This window comes from Adiantum capillus-veneris, chromosome 6 (assembly GCF_014529385.1).
Source record: "Adiantum capillus-veneris isolate H3 chromosome 6, ASM1452938v2, whole genome shotgun sequence".
NCBI classification, from domain to species: domain Eukaryota; kingdom Viridiplantae; phylum Streptophyta; class Polypodiopsida; order Polypodiales; family Pteridaceae; genus Adiantum; species Adiantum capillus-veneris.
Genome location: NC_140936.1, coordinates 159,288,661 through 159,313,069, shown reverse-complemented (window position 1 = coordinate 159,313,069; position 24,409 = coordinate 159,288,661). Strand labels below are relative to the sequence as shown.

General features: G+C 45.2%; 1 protein-coding gene across 1 annotated transcript in view; it reads left to right on the top strand.

The window, feature by feature from the left end:
• The window catches only part of LOC147456596 (ABC transporter B family member 6-like), a 73,143-nt gene extending 50,557 nt beyond the window's left edge, over positions 1-22,586 (top strand). The window contains exon 11 of the mRNA XM_086515031.1: positions 20,798-22,586. Within this exon, the coding sequence (XP_086371157.1) occupies positions 20,798-22,027 (1,230 nt within the window). The 3' untranslated portion in view covers positions 22,028-22,586. The remainder of the gene's footprint in view (positions 1-20,797) is intronic.
• The last annotated feature ends 1,823 nt before the right edge of the window (positions 22,587-24,409 follow it).

Sequence of the window (24,409 nt, the reverse complement as noted above, 5' to 3'; positions counted from 1 at the left end):
GAGTGCAAATGATCGCAAACAAACTGAATACACTGTGAATGAAGGTGCTGAGACTGAGAGAAAGAACAAGAAAAGAATACGACACCACAAGGGCCCCACTCTCTATGGCGAGAGAGGTCTATGTTATTGATTGCACAAATCTGATACAATGGTCTAGATGCAATGGACTTACCAACGATGTCGACGACAATGATGACGGCGACGAGACGGATTGAAATCTGAAAACACTAGGGGCTGAAATCTGCAAATCTGGTATCTGCTGAATTCTGACACTGTGTCAGCGAGGACGGCGATGGCGACGACGATGCGCTGAAAACACAGATGTTGAAATCTGCGAACAGCGGGCTGAAACTGAAAACGCTTGCTAATTTGATCGTGCGGCGAGGATCTGCTGCGGGAAGGTGAGATCTGCGAGGTTTTGGGACTTGATCTGTGGTGTCTAGATGCCCAAAAACTGAAAACGCTGAAGCTAGGTCTGGTTCTGTCGCAGGGAATCTGCAAAACGTTGATGTTGGTCTGTAATAGCAAAAACGCCAGGCTGATCTTGGGGAATCTGCTAACACCAGGGCTGATCTGCAAATCTGCAAAACGCTAGGGCTGATTTGCTCTTTGCCAAAAACGCTAGGCTGTCTTGATGGCTGAAAAACGCTAGGTTGTCCTCCCGAGTCTTGCTGAGAAGGTGCACTGCCAGACATTGGGTCTCTCTTGCCTCTTCTGCCAGAAAGTGCTAGCGCTAGGTTTTCTTATATATCAACTTAGGCAATTTGCCCTACCTAGTTTCCCAACAAAGTCACTTATTAATAATAAGTGAAAAATGGCTAAAATAGGGAAAATGGGTTCTGTGCACTGTAAAATGCTCATGATGGCTATTGATTGTAATTCTGATCATCATGCTGTGTGCAACCAGAGGATATGCAACTACTCTAAGTGCCTGGACATGCGCGGCTTGCGCTCACAAAGGTGCCAGAACACTTCCTAAGATGACGTGAACCCTGGACCTGAAGTAGCTTGTCCACATGCACATAGGGTTAGATGTGCACGTGACAGTGGATAGTTCTTGAACTTCACCAAATAGCGTCTTGCAACCTGTCCCTTAAACTTTTCTTTCCTTATGTGCCAAAATCTGCACAAGAACCAAAATTTCATCAAGTTCCTCAACTTCTGGCTGGTCCTCATCTGGCATATCTTCTGGCACATCATCCACGAAGGGTCTTAGAAGACTCACGTGAAACGCATTATGAATCTTCCAAGCATCAGACAATTTCACTATAAGCAACATCGCTGATCTTATCAAGCACTTGTAAAGGCCCATAATAACGCATGCTAAGCTTCGGTAACAATCTTTCCTTGCCCTTCATTTACTTCAACCTTGCCTTTTCAAATTGCAAAAGTACCCAATCACCAGGTGAAAACAACAGTTCACGACGGTGACGATCAACAACCCTTTTCTGTTTTGCCTTAGTCTTCTCTAGGGCAACTTTAGTTTTCTTGTACATTTCATCCATGTTTTCAACATATCGATCTGTCTCAAAGATCTTGTCCTTTGTATGCAAAATGGGAGGAACCTTTTTGCCACCTTCAACAATCTCAAAAGGTGCCTTGCCTGTGGACGAATACACTGTATTGTTGTACGCATACTCAAGCATAGGCAAATACTGTTCCCACTTGCCCTTATTGTCTGACACACAGCATTTCAGCAGATCCAAGACAATAGAATTAGCCTCTTTTGACTATCCATCAGTTTGTGGATGAAACGAAGACGAGAACTTGAGCGTACTGCCCATGTTAGAACAAACTTGTCATGCGAGGATCACGATCACTGACAATTGATTGTCGCATACCATGGTACTTGAACACATTGTACATGAATAACTGTGCCATCTGGTCAGATTTTATCTTCTTCCTGACAGGGATAAAATGGGCCTGTTTGTTGAGCCTGCAAATAATGTTCCATATACCATCATTCCCTGTTGGCGTTCTTAAAAGATCAAAGATAAAGTCCATAACAATGCTTTCCTATGGCTTATCCGGAATTGGCAGTGGCTATAACAACCCTGGTGCCTTTTGCCTGTCAAACTTGACCTTTTGGCAAATCGCGCATGCTCGCACAAAGGCATCCACATCTCTCCTCAAAGTAGGCCAATAAAAGAATGTCTCTACTGCTTTAATTGTCACATCAATACCACGATGCCCTGCATATGGTGGGACATGACTTTCTACCATGACCTTATGTCGCAATGGACTAGTAACACAAAGTCTGCCATGCATCATCATAAAACTGTCTCTGAGGAGGTAGTGCTCATGATGTTGCCCCTCTAGCAACTGTTCAAAAATCCTTACAAAATCTTCATTAGTAGCATACTGTTCCTTCATGTCATCCAGCTCATGATGATAAGGAATTGACACAGCTGAAATTTGTTGCTTCCTCGATAATGCATCAGCCACAACATTCTTCTTGCCTTCCACATGTATAATCTAGAAGTGAAACATAGAAAGAATGTATTGCCCATCGCATATGCTTCTCGGATAGCTTTGACTGTGTCAAGAAGTATCTCAAGGTCTAATGATCTGTCTGGACAACAAAATCAGCACCTAACAGGTAGTGCTTCCAGCTAGAGAGCGCAGAATCACAGTCAATAGCTCTCTCATATAGATTTGCATAGTCTTTTCTGGCCCTTGCAAGATTCTGCTCTCATAAGCTACTACACAACCATCTTGCATTAGCATTGCTCCGATGCTATTGCAATTTGCCACACGCGTCACATTGGACCACAAATGACTTCCTGAGATCTGGTAAAATAATCACGGGATCTGCAGTCAACTTTTCCTTTAAGAGACTGAAAGCTGAAATCTCTCTTTGGGTCTATCTGAAAGAGACCTCTTTCTTTTGCAAAGCGTAAAGAGGTGAAGCTATCTTTGCAAAATTCCTGATAAACCTTCTATAGTATGAACACAATCCCAAGAAGCTTCGAACATTGTGCACAATCTTTAAGTCTGGCCATGTCTTAATAGCTTCAACCTTTGTGGGATCCATTCGGACACCATCCTTTGACACTATGTGGCAACGAACTTGACCATTGTGATTGCGCAAGTCTTCGAACACAGTGGTCAAGTGACTGCTCCTCTTCATTCTTCAAGTAGACTATCATGTCGTCAAAGAATGTGGCAACAAACTTCTGATGCGAGCGGAAAATTCGGTCCATCATTCTATTGAACGTGGCAGGAGCATTTGTAAGACCAAATGGCATTACTAAGAACTCATAAAGACCAAATGTCGTTCTAAACGCAGTCTTGTGCACATCCTCTAGCCTTATAGAATCTGATGGTACCCACTCTTAAGGTCTATCTTGCTGAAAATTGCAGCACCCTCTAAACGGTCAAGAATACCATCAATCCTTTGGATAGGAAACCTGTTCTTGATGGTATTCTTGTTTAGCGCACAGTAGTCAATACACATGCGCCAAGAGCAATCCTTCTTCTGCACTAAAAGCAATGGGTAGCAGAAAGGTGAAGAACTAGGCTGAATCAACCCCTTCTCTAAAAGCTCCTCTACCTGGCCCATAATTTCTTTCTGTTGCGCCGCACTAACCCTGTAGGGAGGTCTGTTTGGTGGGCTACACCCTGGCACCAAATCGATTGCATGGTCCTCAGGCCTCTCCGGCGGCAATTGTGACGGTAAAGAATCAGAAAAACTGTCATTAAACTCTCGCAAACATGTTGACCTTTCTTTATCTAACACAAATAAATTTGACTGACAATTATCTGAAACATCACGTGCAAAGATCAAGTACACAACAATGTGATTTTTAATTACAGAAGTGATAGTCGAGGTAGATACAATAGGGATAGACTCCGCTTTGAGCTTTACATCCAAAACATGAGTTTTGTCCCTATGCTGAAGGGTGATCGTTTTGCCGAAGACATCCAGCATACCATGTACTCTGAACATCCATGGGATTCCAAGTAGCGCATCACACCCTTCCAATGGCATGATATAGAACTCTTCAGTGTCCACATACGACTGAACATGCAGGCACAGTTTTCCAATGATGGGAGTAACACACTCTGAGTGGCTAGGACATGCCAACCTTGCCTCTGCCGTGTACCCAATCTCTTTAGCTCTGATGCCCAGCTTCATAGCAAACTCTGGTGAGATAAGTTTGCTTTGGCACCTGATCAAAGAAGATGAGTGCCGTCTGATCTTTGACTTTACCCCATGCTCTGCATAACTCGCTGGCATGTGTACTTGGCCTGTCACCCACCATATCTGGCACCAAACCTGTCGTGGACTTAGGCTTCTTTCCTTTCTTATCTTCTTTATCATCCGAATCAGCTGGTCTTTTCCATTGTGGACAATCTGTAGCAAAGTGACCAGGCTACTCGCATATAAAGCATTTATTTTCAGCCATCAAGATCTTTTCCTCGAGCGACTTGCACACAAAAGGCTTCCTTTTTGGCTTCTTTGCCCTGCACTCTAGAAGTCCCGACTGAGTCCTTATCCTTGTTGTCCTTTTCTGATCCCTGTGGTGCTTCAGGAGCCGTTTTGACAAAGGGCTTCTTTGTTGAATTTTTCTTTTGCTGCCCCCCTTTTGCATTGCCCGAGAACCCACTGTCCTCTCCCTTCAATAAGGCAAGACCAGTGTTGGCAACTTCCATAAGTTGAGTGAGGGTAGCCACTTTGTTCTTTGTACAGTAATCCCGAAGCCCTTTAGGCAGCTCACAACAATACTTCTTAATCTGCTCTGTCAGTGGCACAAACCTGTAGGAGGTTACTTAGAGCAATGCTTTGCAAAACCTCCGATTGTACTCCTGTAGGCTCTTGCAAGTAGCCACTGTGAGTTGGTGCCAATCCGTCATGACATCGGCTTCAAATTCATTTGACAGCCACGCAGATGCAAACATTTGTTTGAAGTTTACCCATGTGACGGGTGCCTGTCCTTGCATTAACAATGTCGTCCATTATGTAAGCGCATTGTCTTTTGGCTACTTTCCTGACCTAGAGGCCTCTGTAAAATTCCCCCCTGCATAAGCTGTGTCAAACTGCTAGAGGAAAGTAAGAGCCTTTGCCTTATCCTCAAAGCCGTTGAAAGTGCTAAACTTTACAATTGCACCACCTTCTTTGTAAGCTTTTGGTTTTTCTAGTGCCCCCCAATTGTCATAGGGAATTGCCTGCAACATGGGCACTCTGACAGGGATCATCGGCGCATGTAACTAAGTCAGACTTTGTAAATAATTAATTTATTTACGAGAAAAGAATTATCTAATTAGTTGTGTGCACACCAGAATAGACCTAGCAGTTCTAAGGCCTCAGGTGAGCCTAAATGCGGGCCACAACACCTCAGAGGGATCTTAGCAGAAATTACCTTGAAGCCCTAGTGATTGGGAAATCGGGTCTTCAGAAAGGGGTAAGCAGTAGCCTCAGATTTTAGGCTCAGAAAAATACGTGCGTCAATACAAGCACATGAATGAGATGGGGTCCTTATAACAGTGACCCTAAGGCTAATAAAGCTAATAAAGCCTTAGGGTAAGTTTCGCTAAATTAAATTTAACGGTCCGTGCTCGGGCGGGCGACCGGACAAGTGTGAACAGGTAAAGGCGGTGCAGTGCCAGTGCGGCATTGCGCCGGCAGACCTTTGGTGTTCTCATAAAAGAATCATTGGTAGCATTTGTTAGTTAGTTGCACATTTTTAATTAATGGGCTAGAAGTTTTTAAAGTCAAAAGTTGAATGGTTTTTAAGTTTTTAAAGTAAGTGTGCCAAGTGGCACACTTACCAATGCAAACTAACTCTCTCTCACTCTCACTCTCACCCTCTCTCTCTTCCTAGCGCCCCCTCTCCCTGATGGCTATTTAGGAGCCCCCCCTCCCCCATTTTCAGGGCTGGCAGTGCACCTACCCCCCCTAATGTGAGCGTGCTCTACGCGGTGGAGCCCTCCATTGAAGCTTGAGAGCAGCCCCTTGCGACATATGTGGTAGCCTTGTGCTCCCATTGTCAAGAACAAGGGATCTCACAGTCATAGACACCTTCTGGTGAAGTTTCATCGCGAGAAGCTGCCGTAGACGCTCTCTTAGCAGAGTGCGGCTGCTGTAATTCTCTGTTTTCAGCCCTTAATCACCTCGATTAGGGCTGTTTTCAGCAGATCAGCCATAGAAATTCTCTTCTCTCTCCTCATCCTAAGTCTACATCAAGTTTGGCGCGATTCCATCGCGAAGAAGACCTCTGTTTCGGCGTAGGGGTGTGCACAGGTAAGAATTTCAGGTTATGTGCAGAAAATTACAGCAGCATGTGCGTGTGCATTTTGCTTGTTTCTATTTTGTGTTCGATGCATGAATGAATGAGCATGAAGGCAACACATAACGGAAGATGGACTCTCCTCTGTGAGAGCTTCCGATGAGCTGTTTTGGAAGATAGACTCTCTTTTCGAGAGCTTCCAACCAATCTCTCAGAAGAGGGGAAATCCTCTAAGCAGAAAGAAAGTGGAAACACTTTCTCAGTCAGTAGTCAGAACAGAACAGAAGAAAGAATAGAGGACGGGCGTATGCCCCGTTCTTGTGCTTGTAAAGATTCTCCCTTAGTAATAAAGATATTCTCTTTATGGGGGGGGACCAGCCCATCTTCTGGTCCCCAATGGAGTGTCAAGTTTTCTCTCTCCCTCTAATTCTCTTGAGTATTTGAAGTGCAATTAAACGTCAGTTTACGCTTCCGTATTTTTGTGACAGTGCATCTTGGCCATTGACATTTTGCGTCATAGGTGCCATATCTGCCTGCTGTCCAGAAAAACCAGCCATGCCAAAATTACCCTGTGGCACCCTAAATTGGCCTTGGTTGCTCTAAAAGCCTTGTTGCATGCTGATGCTACCATACATGGGGTTTGGCATACCCCCAAACATTGTTCCTCGCATATATTGCTGGTTTCGAGGCGCATAACCAGCCATATTTTGGAACACAGATCCATCCCCGAAATACCCAGGATGTACCGTGGGTGGTGGAAAAACCTGATGCATTGCCTGGAAACTGGTTCCATGTCCCTGTAACGCAACATGCGGGCTTGGAAAGGTGGCGGGTTGAACTGGCAAAGCCTGTAGAATAGGCGTCCTAATCACCCGTTCATGGATGGAAGGAACCTGGTAAGAAGGGAAAAGCCAAGATGGCTGAAGCTACACCGACAGCCACCATTATCACTATGACCATTGAGGAAGAGCAAAAAAGGAAGACTAGAGCACTTTGCATGCGTGTGACAGGCCTTAAAGCCATTGGAAATGTGGAAGAAGAGTGAGAACTCTTAAACACATGGGCATTTCCGAAGCGACACACACAGGTGCATGGAGAGTGGGGAAGAAAGGAAAAAGTGGGGAAGCGAGTTTTAAGGAAAGAGCGCTCATTTTGCGCTTCCCTACTGTGGAAACTAGGAGAGAGTTCTTGAAGAAGAAACCAACTCTTAAACAAACTGGGATATTTTTGGGCAATGACCTCCCTTTAGCGCAAATTGCACACATGTAAGAGTTGATGCCAGAATCAAGGTTGCGAGGGAGAATGGAAAAATTGCTTTCTATACAAGGGGAGAGTGGTGATCTTGGAAAGGCGTACTACATGACGGTGCAAGACCTATGGGACCAACCTTAAAACCTCCCTAAATAACATTGCTACTCCTCTTGATCCTCTGCTACTGTGCTCATTACGAGCCACCTGTCTGCTTGTGCTCTCCCATCTGTCACACGAGGATGTGGCAGCTGTTAACTATGTCACGAGGACGTAGCAACTGCTAACCTTAGTTGTTGGTTTCTTTCCAATGATTTTTGTTTTATTTTTGAGACCCTCTTTTTGAAGTTGCAAATGGTCGGACATTGTGTGGCCAATGTGAACGGTAGTTTCACCTGCAGACGGGAAGTTGGTCGGCACTGGAATTCGTATAGTAAGAGGATGTCTAGGCTCAGTGCAAGATCATGTAGGCCCCCCCGTCGCACTGAGCAAGTTGGTGGATACGAGGAAGTGAACTCAATAAAGGCATAAAGTCAAGGTGGGATCGCCAACAGGAAGTATCCGACAGTTGGGCCACATTGCACTTTTGGATGCGGTCCCAATGAGGATAGATGGTCAGATGACCAGTGGCAGCCCAACGGAAGCATCTCCTAAAAATTAGGAAAATGCTATTTTGGGCCGTGAAATGTGTTCGCGTCATTACCTTCCGTATGACCAGGGGAACACTTTACAATTCTGCCGTGAAGTCAACTGGGCAACTAGTTGGGAGATTTTTAGGTGGCAACCCCGAAACGAGTAAATGCTTGTAAATGTGCCAAGTGGCACTTTCCTATGTACTTGCCTCATTCAGAAAGAAGGGCGCTGAATTTCTAGCTGAGGGAGGCCTCATTTTGCATTTGTCACAGGTTAAGAACTATGGAGTGCTTTCTTTTCACTCTATGTATAGTGTGGTGCTAGGAGTGATGCCCCGTCTCCGCCACTCCTCCTCAGATGTAGGGTACTGGCCACGCTTTTGCCGCGAGGCGTTCTCTTGGTAGTGCTTTCGCTGCGAGCCGTGTGGCTCGTAAGGGACAGCCCCACCTGAGGCCGCCTTTTTTGGTGCTCACTTCTCCCTTTGCAGCGATCCCCAATGGTCTGACTAGCTTCGACATTCGCAGACGTTGGGATTTCTTCGACTACAGCTTCACTCGGTTTCTGGGTGATTCCTCTTCCGACTTGGAGGAGGCCAGCTTTCGAGTCCACGTCCTCTTTCTTGCAGCTAGAGGCAGTGAGGCCCTGGACACAGCGGTGGGTTTCTCCTTTCCGTTGTGTGGTAAAGATATCACAGAGTGGACCTAGCATACAGTCCAGTAGCCTGGCTCCAGACCCAGGCTACTGAGTTCTCGCACCACACAAGGGACTTAGCAGTGACAGATCTGGTTCAGACACTTTGGCCTCTTGCCAAGTTCAGCGTGACACCTTCGTGGTTCAGAAAGAGCCGACTAAGCTGAGCAAGTCCTGAGGCCACTCTGTCAGCAGGAGAGTCATGTGCGTCTAAGCTCTCTATCCAAAGAGCCTCCACTCGCTCTTTGAGTGCAGAGTCCAGCAAGGCCCTCTCTGGGATGCGTAGCATCGTGCACTAAGAGCCATGTGCAGCTCCTTTAGCTGAAGAGGCAGCTCAAGCTTTTGACGCATCTCCTTAGTCACAAGACAAGGCATTTGTGCCCACACTTGCTCTCTGCATGCATCCTGATGCTCTGACTGGGGGTCTGCAGACAGTAGATCACGGTAAAAGTCAGTAGCAACTGCACGCATGTCCTTTGGCTCTGAAGCAACTGACCCATCGGGCCTCCTCTATTGCCTGACCTTGGCATGCGTATGCCGAGGTCCCTCTGCCTCAAAGAAAGTGCCTGTCACTCTGTCACCCACTTGGGTCCACTGAGATGCCTGACGATGGAAAGCAAACTCATGGCGCCTCTCCTCTATGCTGACGAGCTCCTGGCGAGCCTGTTGTAACTGCTCCTCCAACCAAAGACTATCTTGATGCTGCTCCTGCATCCTCTGCAAGGAAGCATTGCCCGTCGGAGGCGCTGCTCCTTTTCTCTCTCTCCAGCCAGGCTTCTAGAGGTGTTACGCTGAACTTGGCAAGCTAAGTCAACGGGGCAACCAATCAGGAGATTTTTAGGCGGCAACCCCGAAACGGGCAAATGCTTGTAAATGTGCCAAGTGGCACTTTCCTGTGTACTTGCCTCATTCAGAAAAAAGGGCGCTGAATTCCTAGCTGAGGGAGGCCTCATTTGCATTTGTCACACGTTAAGAGCTATGGAGTGCTTTCTTTCCACTCTATGTACAGTGTGGTGCTAGGAGTGATGCCCTGCACACTACACACTGCTCTCTCTCCCCCTACATGCAATTATGTGATGCCCCACAAGAGGGCTCTTCATTTGACTGATGTACAACTGTGTGGTTTCATGCTTTTGTGCTGAGGCAAGAGCCTCCTTGAGCAGGGACAGGGGTTGCTAACTGCTACTCCAAAGAAGGCACCGGTGAGGGTAATAACCTCACTGTAGAGGTGCGTTTTCAGCGCTGTGTATGCGCTGTAAATTGACTGTTTTTCAGCCATATGGACGCTAGAACCATTGGGAATAGTGCCCCACTGGCAGAGGACAGTTAGGGGACTGTTTGGGGCTGAAAACAGGGCAAAAATTTAACCGGCCCGTACAACGTAGAGGGCGGTACTATTTCAATTACCTGTTAACTTTACACAGAGCACTGAGAAGGGAAGAGAACACAGTTGCGTCCAGCGACTAGAATGTCACTGCGCACACGAGACCGACACCCTGTAGGCCCCAAAGACTGGCTCCCCTTTCGGTATTTCTTTATCCAAATTAAAGTAGACGATCCGACCACTTCGCACAAGCTTTCACAAAGCTGTCCAAACCTGGCGAGGGCTGAAAACGCAGGTTTTCGACCGGATTTCGACAACATGACGGCGCAAAAAGCCTTGTAGGTCAAAAACACCTGTCTAGGACGGATTCCCTCGATATCTAGAAGCTTTCTGGTGAGCTGTCACAGAATTTCAGCGGGCTGTAATTCCCTGTTTTTCTCTGCCGGGTGCCCAAAAGCCTGTACACGCATCCCAAGGCTCTCACGAGGCTTCCCCGGTGTTCCCTTGCAGTTTAGGTGCGAAACCCTAAACCTGCAGAAAAACACAGCAGGCTGTAATTCGATGTTTCGGATCGTTTTTAGCGGAGCGAACACGCCTACGCGTGTCCCAAGGGCTCCGCACGCAATGGGACAGTTCCCCTGTGAATTGGACGAGTTTTCACGCGAGAAAACTCTCCAAATTCGCAATCTTTCGTGATGGAACTGTGCGTACCTATGGGGGATTAGCAATTAGCTAATCCGGTTCTTGTTCAGAAGGCTCTTGCCTTGGCAAACGCGCATAAACCCCCAGAACTGTACATAGGTCAAATGAGAAGCCCACTAGTGGGGCATAACATACTGTACGTAGGGGAGAAAGAGAGCAGTATGTAGCGTGCGGGGCATCACTCCCGTCACCATACTGTGCATAGAGGGCAAGGTAAGCATTCCATAGCTTCTGTACCTGCTACAATCCACCTGAGGCTGAAAATGGCGCCCCCTTTGTTGATATGTAGCTCGTTTTTGCCTCCCAGAGTGGCAGAATCGCTCACAGGCTGACACATTGCTCAGTTTCCGAGTTTTGGCTTTCCTTGCTAAAAATATCTCAACTGGTGCGTCGGTTGACTTGGCAGCAGAGCAATAAAATGTTCCCCTTGTCATTCCAGAGCTAATGACGTGAACACATTTTCTGGTCAAAAATAGCAGTTCCCTAAATTTTAGGAGATGCTTCCATGGCGTCCCTATCGGTCTCCTGACCATCATTGAAGACTACCATTTGACCACCATCTACAATGTGGGTTAATTTACTGGCCCCTTTCAACTTATAAAGTTGCAGTGACTTGACGAGTGGCCCAAATTCCAGTTTGGCGCACACGAGCTTCCATACTCATCAGAATTCAGTGCTAACTGGCCCGGGCAGTCCCTGTCTGACCGACCTAGATCCCCGATGTGAGAAACCCATTTGGCTGCAACCGTTTTACACTGGCCATGCAATGTCCACTTGCACCTTTTTAAGGGTTTTGGGACAAACAAGTAAAAATAAAATAAATATATCTAATACTTATTTACGGAAGGCAACATGAAAAATACACCTCCTGGTGACACACCCCACCCTTGAAATATTGCAAGCGACCTCGCTTGCATGCCAATAATACATGCAGATATCTCTTGATATCACATATATTCTATGATGGGAATCCAAGATATACATGCTTCCGGAAATGTAGCGTTGGACGATTAAACAATCCCACCAACCTGGCTACGACACATATATCAAGCATAGAAGTCTTCTAGTGTACTCTTGAGCACAAACTTCTCTAGCTAAATTCTGTATGGAAAGAGTAGATACAATTGCTTAACTACTCTCTTGAGCATCATGAACCATGCTCTTGCCTTGCTCCAAAAAGGCTGCATCAAGTCACTGTGGGTTCCATTTGAAAGGCTTCAAGATACAATTGCAATAGCTGAGGTGAATCAAGCAATTCAGACTCTTCCATCCATTTGGCATCTATTGATGGATAGTTCTTGAACTTCACCAAATAGCGTCTTGCAACCTTTCCTCTAACCTTTCTTTCTTTACGTGCCAATATCTTTTCAGGAACAAGGATTTCATCCAATTGTTCCACTTCGGGTTGTTCCTCATCAAGCATATTCTCTGGCACATCACCAACAAAGGGCCTTAGAAGGCTGACATGAAAAGCATTATGTATTTTCTAGCCTTCTGGTAGCTTTAATCTGTAAGCTACATCGCTGATCTTTTTTGAAATCTGAAAAGGACCATAATATCGCATACTGAGCTTAGGAAACAAGCGTTCCTTGCCTTTCCTTTTCCTTAACCTGGCCTTTTCAAAGCGCAAAAGTACCCAATTAGCAAGTGAAAATACAAGTTCATGACGGTGACGATCAACAGCTTTCTTTTGCTTAGCCTGAGTCTTCTCAAGAGCAATCTTTATCTTCCTGTATGTTTCATCCATATCTTGCACATACTTGTCTGCCTCAAATATCTTGTCCTTAGTCTGCAAAATGGGTGGGACTTTCTTTCCTTCTTCCACTATCTCAAATGGTGCCTTACCTGTTGACGTATGCATAGTGTTATTGTAAGCATATTCAACCAATGGGAGATGGTGTTCCCAAGTTGCCTTGTGCTTTGAGACATAGCATTTGAGTAGGTCCAAGACAATAGAATTTGCCTCTTCTGACTGTCCATCAGTTTGCGGATGAAACGAAGAAGAGAACTTGAGCGTAGTGCCCATGTTCTCAAACAATGCCTTCCAGAAAAGACTCGTCATACGTGGATCCCTGTCACTGACAATTGATTGAGGCATCCCATGATATTTAAAGATATTGCTCATGAATATCTTGACCATGTGTTCTGGCTTTATCTTCTTCCTAACAGGAATGAAATGGGCCTGCTTACTGAACCTACAAATGATAGTCCAAATCCCATCATTTCTTGTTTGCGTCCTTGGAAGATCAAAGATAAAGTCCATTGCTATACTTTCCCATGGCCTGTCAGGGATCGGCAATGGCTGCAACAATCCCGGTTGCTTTTGTCTGTCAAATTTGACTTTTTGGCATACTAAGCATGATCTTACAAATGTGTCAACATCTTGACGCAAAGCTGGCCAATATAAGAATGCCTCAACCCCTTTCACTGTCGCATCAATTCCACGATGCCCAGCATAAGGTGGAGCATGACTTTCCATCAAAATCTTTGGCCGTAACTGTTTAGTAACGCATAACTTTCCATGCATCATGAGAAAGTCATTCTTAAGCATATAGTGCTCATGATGTTGCCCATCAACAAGCTGGTCATAGATCCTTGCAAAATCTGAATCTTCAGCATATTGTGTCTTCATTTCGTCTAGTTCACAATGGTACGGAATTGACACTGCTGAAATTTGGGGCTTTCGTGACAACGCATCAGCCACCACGTTCTTTTTCCCTTGCACATGCACAATCTGAAAATGGAACATTGACAAGATGTTTGCCCATCGCATGTTCTTCTCAGACAACTTCGTCTGTGTAAGAAAATATCGCAAGGTTTGATGATCCGTTTGGACAACAAAATCAGCCCCTAGCAAATAGTGTTTCCAACTAGTGAGAGCATGAATTACTGCCAGCAATTCTTTCTCATAGACTTGCAAGTTCCTTTCAGTCTTCAAAAGAATTCTGCTCTCATATGCGACTACTCGGCCATTCTGCATTAGAACTGCACCAAGACTATGGCCACACGCATCACATTGAACCACAAAAGGTTTGGAAAGATCTGGCAAAATAATTACCGGATCTGAAGTCAGCTTCTCTTTCAAGTGTTTGAACGCTAAAATTTCCTTGGCTGTCCACTTGAAAGTAACTCCTTTTCCTTGCAGTGCATGGAGTGGAGAAGAAATCTCAACAAAATTTCGGATGAACCTCCTGTAATAGGAACATAAGCCTAGAAAGCTTCGAATGTCATGTACGGACTTCAAGTCTGGCCATGACCTAATTGCTTCCACTTTAGCGGGATCCATGAGTACCCCATCCTTTGAAACAATGTGCCCAAGGAAGTGAATTTCTTGCAAAAAGAACTCACTTTTCCTCGCATTGATGAGTAGCCTATTCTTGCGTAGCTCATTGAAAACTGCGGTCAAGTGATCCCTATGCTCCTCTTCAGACTTTGAGTAGACAATCATGTCATCAAAGAAGGTACCCACGTTGTTGGGGCTTGACCCTGGTTCAACAATGCGGTCCACCATTGGAGCGCATTCCCTTTCAAGAAAGTGGCAGCCTTGCGCATCTTTGAAGATTCCGTGAAGTTGCCTCCAACATAAGCTGCATCGAACTGTTGTATGAAGGTCAAAGCCTTCAATTGGTCCTCAGTTCCTCTGAAAGTTTCAAACTTCACTCCCTGCCCACCTTCCTTGTAATCCTTAGGCTGACTCAAAGGAGCCACATTATCATAAACAGGTGCCTGTAACAGTGGTGCTCCATGAGTGTTCATTCCAGCACTCGCATCAACTGTTTTCCCTGTCATATCTGCATTTTGTACGCATGGCTGCGAAAAACCAGCCATACCAAATTGTATTCCAGGCACTCGAAACTGGCCATAGGCACCCTGAAAACCAGGTTGGACACCCATGTTCGCGTACATAGGGTTACCCATGCCTGTTTGCATTGTCCCGAACACATTCCCTGGCATATAACCTGTGGAAGGTCTAGCCATAGCTTGAAACACTGAACCACCTCCAAAATAACCAGGATAAGTATTAGGTAATGGAAGGGTCTGACGCATAGCCTGTTCATTGCTCCCTTGACCATTCACAAACGGTTCCTGTCCAGCTAAAGCAAGTTGCTTTGGATCATTGGACACCGCTAGTTGCTCAACCACATGGGCTTTCCCTCGAGCATCATGAGTCCTCTGCACATTGGAAATCTCCTTTTCTTGCAATGGGTCAGTCATGCCCTGTGTAGGAGGCTGAAAACCTTGTGTCGGAGCCTGTAAGAATTCCTGCATCCTTGGGTTGTTAGCCAACTGCTGAAACATGTCCATGCAACAACGCAGTTGAGTTCTAAACAACCTGTCCTCTTCTTGAAGAGTTGAAGGAGTTTTCTCTATGCCATGTGAGGAAGATCCCTCTTTAGGTACTTGGTCTCTCTTCTTTGCCATATCGACAAGCTCTGTGTTGCTTTCACCCACAACAATCCACGCTGCACTTTTTGAAGAAAAAGTGACTATCCCGTCGATGGAACCATATAACCGGCCCGTACAACGTAGAGGGCGGTACTATTTCAATTACCTGTTAACTTTACACAGAGCACTGAGAAGGGAAGAGAACACAGTTGCGTCCAGCGACTAGAATGTCACTGCGCACACGAGACCGACACCCTGTAGGCCCCAAAGACTGGCTCCCCTTTCGGTATTTCTTTATCCAAATGAAAGTAGACGATCCGACCACTTCGCACAAGCTTTCACAAAGCTGTCCAAACCTGGCGAGGGCTGAAAACGCAGGTTTTCGACCGGATTTCGACAGCATGACGGCGCAAAAACCCTTGTAGGTCAAAAACACCTGTCTAGGACGGATTCCCTCGATATCTAGAAGCTTTCTGGTGAGCTGTCACAGAATTTCAGCGGGCTGTAATTCCCTGTTTTTCTCTGCCGGGTGCCCAAAAGCCTGTACACGCATCCCAAGGCTCTCACGAGGCTCCCCCGGTGTTCCCTTGCAGTTTAGGTGCGAAACCCTAAACCTGCAGAAAAACACAGCAGGCTGTAATTCGATGTTTCGGATCGTTTTTAGCGGAGCGAACACGCCTACGCGTGTCCCAAGGGCTCCCGCACGCAATGGGACAGTTCCCCTGTGAATTGGACGAGTTTTCACGCGAGAAAACTCTCCAAACTCGCAATCTTTCGTGATGGAACTGTGCGTAACTGTGGGGGATTAGCAATTAGCTAATCCGGTTTCTGTTCAGAAGGCTCTTGCCTTGGCAAACGCGCATAAACCCCCATAACTGTACATAGGTCAAATGAGAAGCCCACTAGTGGGGCATAACATACTGTACGTAGGGGAGAAAGAGAGCAGTATGTAGCGTGCGGGGCATCACTCCCGTCACCATACTGTGCATAGAGGGCAAGGTAAGCATTCCATAGCTTCTGTACCTGCTACAATCCACCTGAGGCTGAAAATGGCGCCCCCTTTGTTGATATGTAGCTCGTTTTTGTCTCCCAGAGTAGCAGAATCGCTCACAGGCTGACACGGCGCCCAGTTTCCGAGTTTGGGCTTTCCCTGTAAAAATATCTCAATTGGTGCGTCGGTTGACTTGGCAGCAGAGCAATAAAATGTTCCCCTTGTCATTCCAGAGCTAATGACGCGAACACATTTTCTGGTCAAAAATAGCAGTTCCCTAAATTTTAGGAGATGCTTCCATGGCGTCCCTATCGGTCTCCTGACCATCATTGAAGACTACCATTTGACCACCATCTACAATGTGGGTTAATTTACTGGCCCCTTTCAACTTATAAAGTTGCAGTGACTTGACGAGTGGCCCAAATTCCAGTTTGGCGCACACGAGCTTCCATACTCATCAGAATTCAGTGCTAACTGGCCCGGGCAGTCCCTGTCTGACCGACCTAGATCCCCGATGTGAGAAACCCATTTGGCTGCAACCGTTTTACACTGGCCATGCAATGTCCACTTGCACCTTTTTAAGGGTTTTGGGACAAACAAGTAAAAATAAAATAAATATATCTAATACTTATTTACGGAAGGCAACAGGAAAAATACACCTCCTGGTGACAAAAAACCAGTAAATACAGCGTGCTGAATTTACTGTTTTTGGGCAGGAATCAGAGGGTTTATGCCAGTGGAAGTGAGTTCGAGTAGGGGAATTGGTTTCGCGCAAGTTTTGGGGCCGTTGTGTTGCCGAAATTTGGCCAAAACAGGTGGTATCTAGCTGGACATAGGTAAAGGGTTCCCAGGACTTTACTTTGTAATTTACCCTCTCAAAGAATAAAGAACTACCGAAAGGGGCGCCAATTTTCGGGCGTACAGGTTGTCGGCGTCTGCTCGGAGCATTCTAGCTTCCAAGCCGTGTGTGTGCATAAGTGTTAATTCCCACCACAGGTTCCCTTTGCAAAGTGATCTGTGTGTGTGTGTGTCTAAAGTAAAGAATTTCAGGTGAAAGCCAAAGCCTACTGCCCCATGGGCCGGTTTCACCATCTGTATCGAGTCATTGGAAGCGTGCTCTTTGGTTTTGATGCATCTCTAGATAGAAAATGATGTCACTTTCTCGAATGCCTCGACATCCAATCTTAACGAGCCGTTGCAATTCCATACCGCAAGGTTTAGGTTGGTCCTATAGGTCTTGCACCGTCATGCTCAAATGCCTCGACATCCAATCTTAACGAGCCGTTAAGATTGGAATGCTCGAATGCCTCGACATCCAATCTTAACGAGCCGTTGCAATTCCATACCGCAAGGTTTAGGTTGGTCCTATAGGTCTTGCACCGTCATGCGGTGTGTCTATCAAGTACTACCCCTTTGCCTCCTTTATAGAAGGCGAGTTTCCCCTTCTCTCTGGCAGCCACGATCTTGGGCATGCATTCTTTCATGTGTTCTAGTTAGAAAATCCCTATTTGCTTCAGTGTAGGCCTCGTTTTGAAGCAGTCCTTCCTCTTTTCCATGGTAGCGAAATGAATGATTATATCGGAGGTTCGCCATCACCTCCTCCTTTATTGACCACCCTTCGTACTCCGGTGTCTTATCAAGCTGTTGTGCAAGTGCAAATTCGTGGTTGTGGGACCATCGCCTAATTCTAACCTTAGTCCTTGTGGATCACGTCAGCCGTTGCAGTTGTCTTGGCGTTGTGTCAGTTTGCCACGCCATATCAGCAACGCGGCTGTGAAGCCCAGCGTGTTGTCACCCTTTTCTGCTCCGATGCCCTTCTACCCAACACAAATACCGCAAAGCTGTGAGGCCGCTGCATCGCTCTTACGCTTTGGGATTGTAGCTGACTCGCCTAGCTCACCACCAGCAGGCAGCGACGATTAGAGAGAGCATGTGCGGCGTCACTACCACAAAGCGTTTCAAGGCACGTTCCACCCTTGAAAACCATGTTTCTTTTAAAAGTGGTGGGGGAAGATTCACTTTGATCAATTCAGGGATCCAGCTCAAAAGGAATATTTTCTTCCTACTTCTATATTGAAAGCCAAGGTGCTATGGATTTTTCTCAGTACTTTTTATACAGAAGGCATATTGAGATGCATTGCCGTCATGTTGGTGAGCGACCTTCTAGGGATGGGTTTATAATGGACATCTAACAGTGTTATCCATGGCTTCATCAAGCCTCTCAAGTTGAGAGGCTTTTGTACATCGATTGCCTCTTTCACAACTTCATAAGTTTGAATCGTCACTTCAGGCCTGTTGATTCTTCATAGGCATTTTGTGAAAGTTAAAACTTTGGTGATATTTGGACAATGAAGTTTTCCTATCTATGGGGTCTCTCAGGAGCGTGGCTATACCCCATGTACCTTCACATTGGAAGCAAGATGTCAATCCAGTCAACCAATAGGACATTCTTTTATTCACAAGATTGACCATGCGATTCCCCTCCATGGAGTGTAGAGAAAGTCTATAGTGTACCTGGAACGGGAGGGTCCGGAACGGGACATGAACGGGGAGGAGGGTGGGCCGGAATGGTCGACTAAAGTAAGGCTTGAATTACCTCCATTCAGCTTAGTTCCAAATCAACTCCTAAACAACCCCAAACCTGCCCTCAAACTGCCCCAAATATGTCCCCCCCAAAGAGCCCCAAATCTGCCCCCAAATGCCTACTTTTTTGCCCCATATGCCTAATTTTGCCCGTTCCGGAACGCCGTTTCGGTTACACCCTGTTCCGGAACGGCATTCCGTTCCCGACTCTGTTTTGGGGGACTTGTCCGGAACGCCGTTTCGGAACGTTTGGGCTGCGTTCTGTCCGTTCCCTGTTAAAGTCGTATGTATATTCATGTCAGAATCTGCAGATCCTCCAGGAGATCAGCACGACCTCCACTTGTGGAACTCGTATGTATATTCATGTCAGAATCTTCATTGCTTGCATGATTAGTATTTTCTCAGGATTCTTCGATAAAAAGCACCCATTCCTTCATTTCGACGAAAAGAGATTATTAGCAGAGGCCGTTCTGAGCAGCCATAAGATGGTTGTCCTAGGATTTGAGAAGAGTTGACTCTACAGATGTGGTAAATGTGAAGAGGGGCCATACAACAATATGCGTTTGTGACTGAGTAATTGATGGAAGTAATAAGGGGAAATTGCAGGCTCATCATGAGGTTGTCTTTGTTGGGGGAGCACATCACAAGCCTTTTGACCCTGGCAGCCTGCTAAAATCACTAATGGGGACGAATCTTCTGGGAGTAACACTGCTTCTGATTCTTCAAAGCTTAGAATAGTTAAAAAGCAAGCGTGAATGCTGTTGTACAGCTGACTTGTATGCATGCCTTGGTTCTTCATCTTCAGACAGTGTGCAACTTGTCCTAATGAACAGATAACTTTTGAGAGCAAAATTTACTCTTGATTCTGTAAAGCTTGGAATAGTTTAAAAACAAGCGTAAATGCTGTGTACATTGTGCTTGTATGCATACCTCTTCAGACTGTGTGCCACTCCCAAGAACATGTAAAAACAAACATGAATGCTGTGTACATTGGGCTTGTATGTATACCTCGGTTCTTCATCTTCAGACTGTGTGCCACTCCAAGAACATGAAGAAAGATCAGCACGAAGCCTCCGCTTATGGAAGTCGTATGTATACCCATGTCAGAATCTTTATTGCTTGCACGAATTTTATTTTCTCAAGATTCCTTGATGGAAAGCATCCATTCCTTCATTTTAGACAAAGAGATTATTACCACATGCCGTTCTGGAGCAGCCATAAGTTGGTGGGATTTGAGAAGAGTTGAGCTATTAAGAAGGATCATACAATATTATGGGTTTGTGGTTGAGTAATTGTACGGAAGTAATAAGGGGGAATCGCAGGCTCATCATGAGGTTGTCTTTGTTGAGGGAACACATAACAAGCCGTTGAGCCTGCTAGAATCACCATGGAGATGATTCTTTTGAAAGAAACATGAACATGAAACCTCCGCTTATGGATGTGTACCCATGTCAGAATCGTTGTTACTTGCATGATTTTCATTTTCTCAAGATTCCTTGATCGAAAGCATCCATTCCTTCATTTCTGACAATGAGATTATTACCAGATGCCATTCTGGAGCAGCCATAAGTTTGTAGGATTTGAGAAGAGACGACTTTACAAATGCGGCAAGTGTGTAGCTATTCAGAGGGGTCATACAACATTACGCGATTGTGGCTGAGTAATTGTACGGATGTAATAAGGGGAAATTGCATGCTCATTATGAGGTTTTCTTTGTCGAGGGAGCACACACCAAGCCTTTTAGCCTGCTAGAATCACTGATGAAATGATATTGAGAGCTTATAGTTACTTTTCATGCTTTAATGCTTAGAATAGTTTCAAAAGAAGTGCAAATGCTGCGCACAATGGACTTGTATGCATGCCTTGGTTCTTCATCCTTAGACTTGTCTGTCTTCTTTTTTGACTTCGTTTGCGATTTTTTGTACTTCGAGCATACATTTGGTGTTGGACACGTACTGGTTTTGGTTTATGTGAAGGATTTAGTGAGACTTAAATTTTTGCTTTTTGCAGAAGCTGTGGTTAGAAGGATTTGCTGGTGATATCCAAGAGGTGCATAAAAGCTCGTGCTTAGTGCTGGAGAATGCGGTGAGAAACATTTATACAGTTGTGGCATTCTCAGCTGAAAAGCGGATCATGGAAGTTTACAGCAGCCACCTTTCTAAGATTTTGATGCGGAGCTTTATGAATGGTCAAGTTAGGGGCCTTGCATTTGGAGTGTCTCAGTTTCTTCTCTTTGCATGCAATGCACTACTCCTTTGGTATGCAGCTCTAGTTGTGAGAAGATCTGAAGCTGACCTTCCCACTGTCCTGAAGCAGTTCATCATCTTCTCTTTTGCAACATTTGCTTTGGTGGAACCGTTTGGTCTCGCTCCCTATATCTTGAAACGGAGGAAGTCTTTGGTCTCTGTCTTTGGAATCATTGATCGCAAGCCAACGATCGATTCAGATGACTCATTGGGGTTGCGTCTTCCAAATGTCTATGGAACCATTGAGCTTAGAAACGTCGATTTTAGGTACCCTTCTCGGCCAGAACAAATGGTGCTGAACAGTTTCAGCTTGAAGGTAACTGGCGGTCAGACTGTTGCTATTGTTGGAGCATCTGGTTCTGGCAAGAGTACGGTTATTGCATTGATTGAAAGGTTCTATGACCCTGTGTCCGGGCAAGTTATGCTAGATGGAAAGGATATCAAAACTTTGAACTTGAGATGGCTGCGAAACCACATGGGCCTTGTGCAGCAAGAGCCAGTTCTTTTTTCAACATCCATTAGAGAGAACATTATTTATGCACGCCATAATGCCACTGAGGCTGAGATGAAGGAGGCAGCACGCATAGCAAATGCTCACCATTTCATAAGCAATCTGCCGCATGGGTATGATACCCATGTGGGCATGAGGGGTCTGGAGCTAACATCAGGACAGAAGCAACGGATTGCCATTGCCCGTGTTGTGCTGAAGAATGCCCCGATACTTCTACTTGATGAGGCGAGTACTGCCATTGAATCAGAATCCAGCAGAGTGGTGCAGGAAGCTCTTGAAACTTTGATCATGGGAAATAAGACCACTATTTTGATTGCTCATAGGTTAGCAATGATGCGCCATGTAGACATGATAGTGGTACTTAACGAAGGACACATTGTTGAAGAAGGAAGCCATGATGCACTCATCGCCAAAAATGGACTGTACGCACGGTTGATGCAGCCTCACTTCAAGCCTAATCTGCGACAGCAACGAATTGCCTAATTGTTCGCTGCTTGTCATTAATTCGCCACTTTTTGAACGGATTCAGTGAGGCAAGCTACGATGTGTTGGCGGACGCTTTTGTGCTCTTCTTTGGAGCATCGACACTGAAGCTCTCGAGAGGGATTGGCGGCTTATGTTGGAAGCTCCTCTGCTTGTTGTCGCAGGAAGTCATCTAATGGATCGGCGAGAGAGCAAAGTACTTGTACAACTTCCAGAGCAGTAGGTTTACAGTAATAGCTGTATACGAAACCCTTGAGGACCATGTTGGAAATTGTAACCCTTCAGAGTGAAATGGATAGGGCATGTGCCTCATATACATGGAGCATGGGTGCCTTTGTATGTACAAGTATGTGTACATTTTCTGGAATAGCCCATCAAGGCTTCATCAGTCATAGCATACCTGTGGTTGTAGCTCATGTGCCATATGGATGACTGCTGACTAGGATATAGTTTTGTCCATGTTACTATACCATTTGGAAACTGTGTGCCCATATTGTTAGCCAGGTGATTGTTTTACTCATTTTATTTGAGCATATTTCCTTTTGAAATTACCACTTTAGACACCTTTGGTATCTGTTATAGCCATAATCTTGCCCACTATTTTAACTTTGTACAGCGATTCTCATTATTCTCTAGTTTATCTTACTAGTCTGCCCGTCTGATTTTTTTTTTTCTCGAGGTTCTCTGAGACAAATTATCACCTCTTAAGATCTGCTGAGCATGACTATTCCAATTTTGTAGCCTACCCACATCAAATTTAGATGCACTAGTATCTGCCATTGTTTTATTACAGGAAAACACTTGACAGTTAAATCATGCCTTGGATGGTCATTTCTCATGCCATGTTGAATGGGTGGGGGTACAAGAGAAGAATGATGGTTTCCATGCAAGATATATGGAGATTAGGTGCTCGTCATGGAGAACGATGCAAAAAGTCTCCTGCATTTGCCCATATCAAAATTACTTCAAATCGATTATGTTTGCCCGCTCTAAAGCTTTCCATAATGACAAGGTGAAGCCTCACGTGGGTACATGCATTAAATAGAGGGACCCTTTCACAAACTAAAAAGCACACATTGGAAATTTGTATGCCCCTCTCTCTCTCTCTCTCTCTCTCTCTCTCTTAAATTTCTCTTCTTCTTCTTCTTCGGCATGTGTTTAGTATGCCAAAGGCAACCCCCCCCCCCCCCCCCGGCACCCCACCAAAAAAAAATCCACAGGTACACTTGGTTGAGGGCCAAACGATGCAGGGATTACTGAATGCTAATGCATGGCGATCTTACCACATACCCAAAAAGCATGCGTAGTGTTTGAACCCTTTACATCTAAATACTGATGTATAAGGTAAAGGTAAAAACCGCTAACTTTTTAAAGCATTGGTCAACATGGTGAGCAAGCCGTTCACAAAAATTACACTTCTTGGCATTCTTTGTTAATAGAGCCTTGTGGTAAAATCATGCTCGAGAGTAGTGGTTGCGCTTTGATCACCTTCCATGAGAATAACAATCATCCCTTCATAGTTAATTCACTTCTCTCTACGAATCTTGAGTCTCCACAAACCTATCCTCTTTGGCAAGACTATGAAGTACAACTTTAGAGTAGCCAAATGCCAAAACAAAAACAGTCCAACTAGGTGCAATTTGGGAGTGCCTAGAGGTTGATAAGTGAAATGATATAATTGCATTTTAAGATTTAGAATTCTTATTGTTGCCACCAAAGTAGCCTCAAGAGACGACCTTACTTCTTTGGCTTGCTTGGTCAAATCAAAACAAATTATTGGCTAACCCAAGATTGATGATAGCCAATGAAGGTTTGTTTCTATCCACCCAGTTGGATGGGTATAACCATTTTTCGTCCCTTCTTGTGTAGTTGTTTTCTAGACACCTTCCTTCCTCATAAGCAAATGCATCGTCTTTATGTTTGTTAGAAAGCTCTAAGTGTAGAAAATGTTTCACAACAGTGTCTTTGTAGGATTTAAGCACTTGTAAGTGCAGCTCTCAAGAGAGAGAACGCTGGGAGGTTAGAGTGCTAGTAGAGAGAATCAAAGAGGCATGCACAAGGTGCCTTGATTTGCAAGGCAAATGGGGGCATCCTAAGATGAATATGACAATGAGAGCACAAGGGAAGACGAAAATTGGGGTGCTAAGGCGAGAAGGAGATGCTTGCTTGAGAAGTGAGAGCACTAGCAAGAATGCAACCTCTCTCTATAGAGCTTGAGCGCTCAAGAGACAAAACAATGATGGCTTTATTGAAAAAAAACTTCATGCTAGTAGAATCAAAGCCTTCAAAAGGCTTTGCAAATAAACCAAGATCGTCAATCAAAGTTAAAATTAGAGGAGGCAAGGCAAATGGGGGCAACCTTTGATGAGCATGGCAATGAGA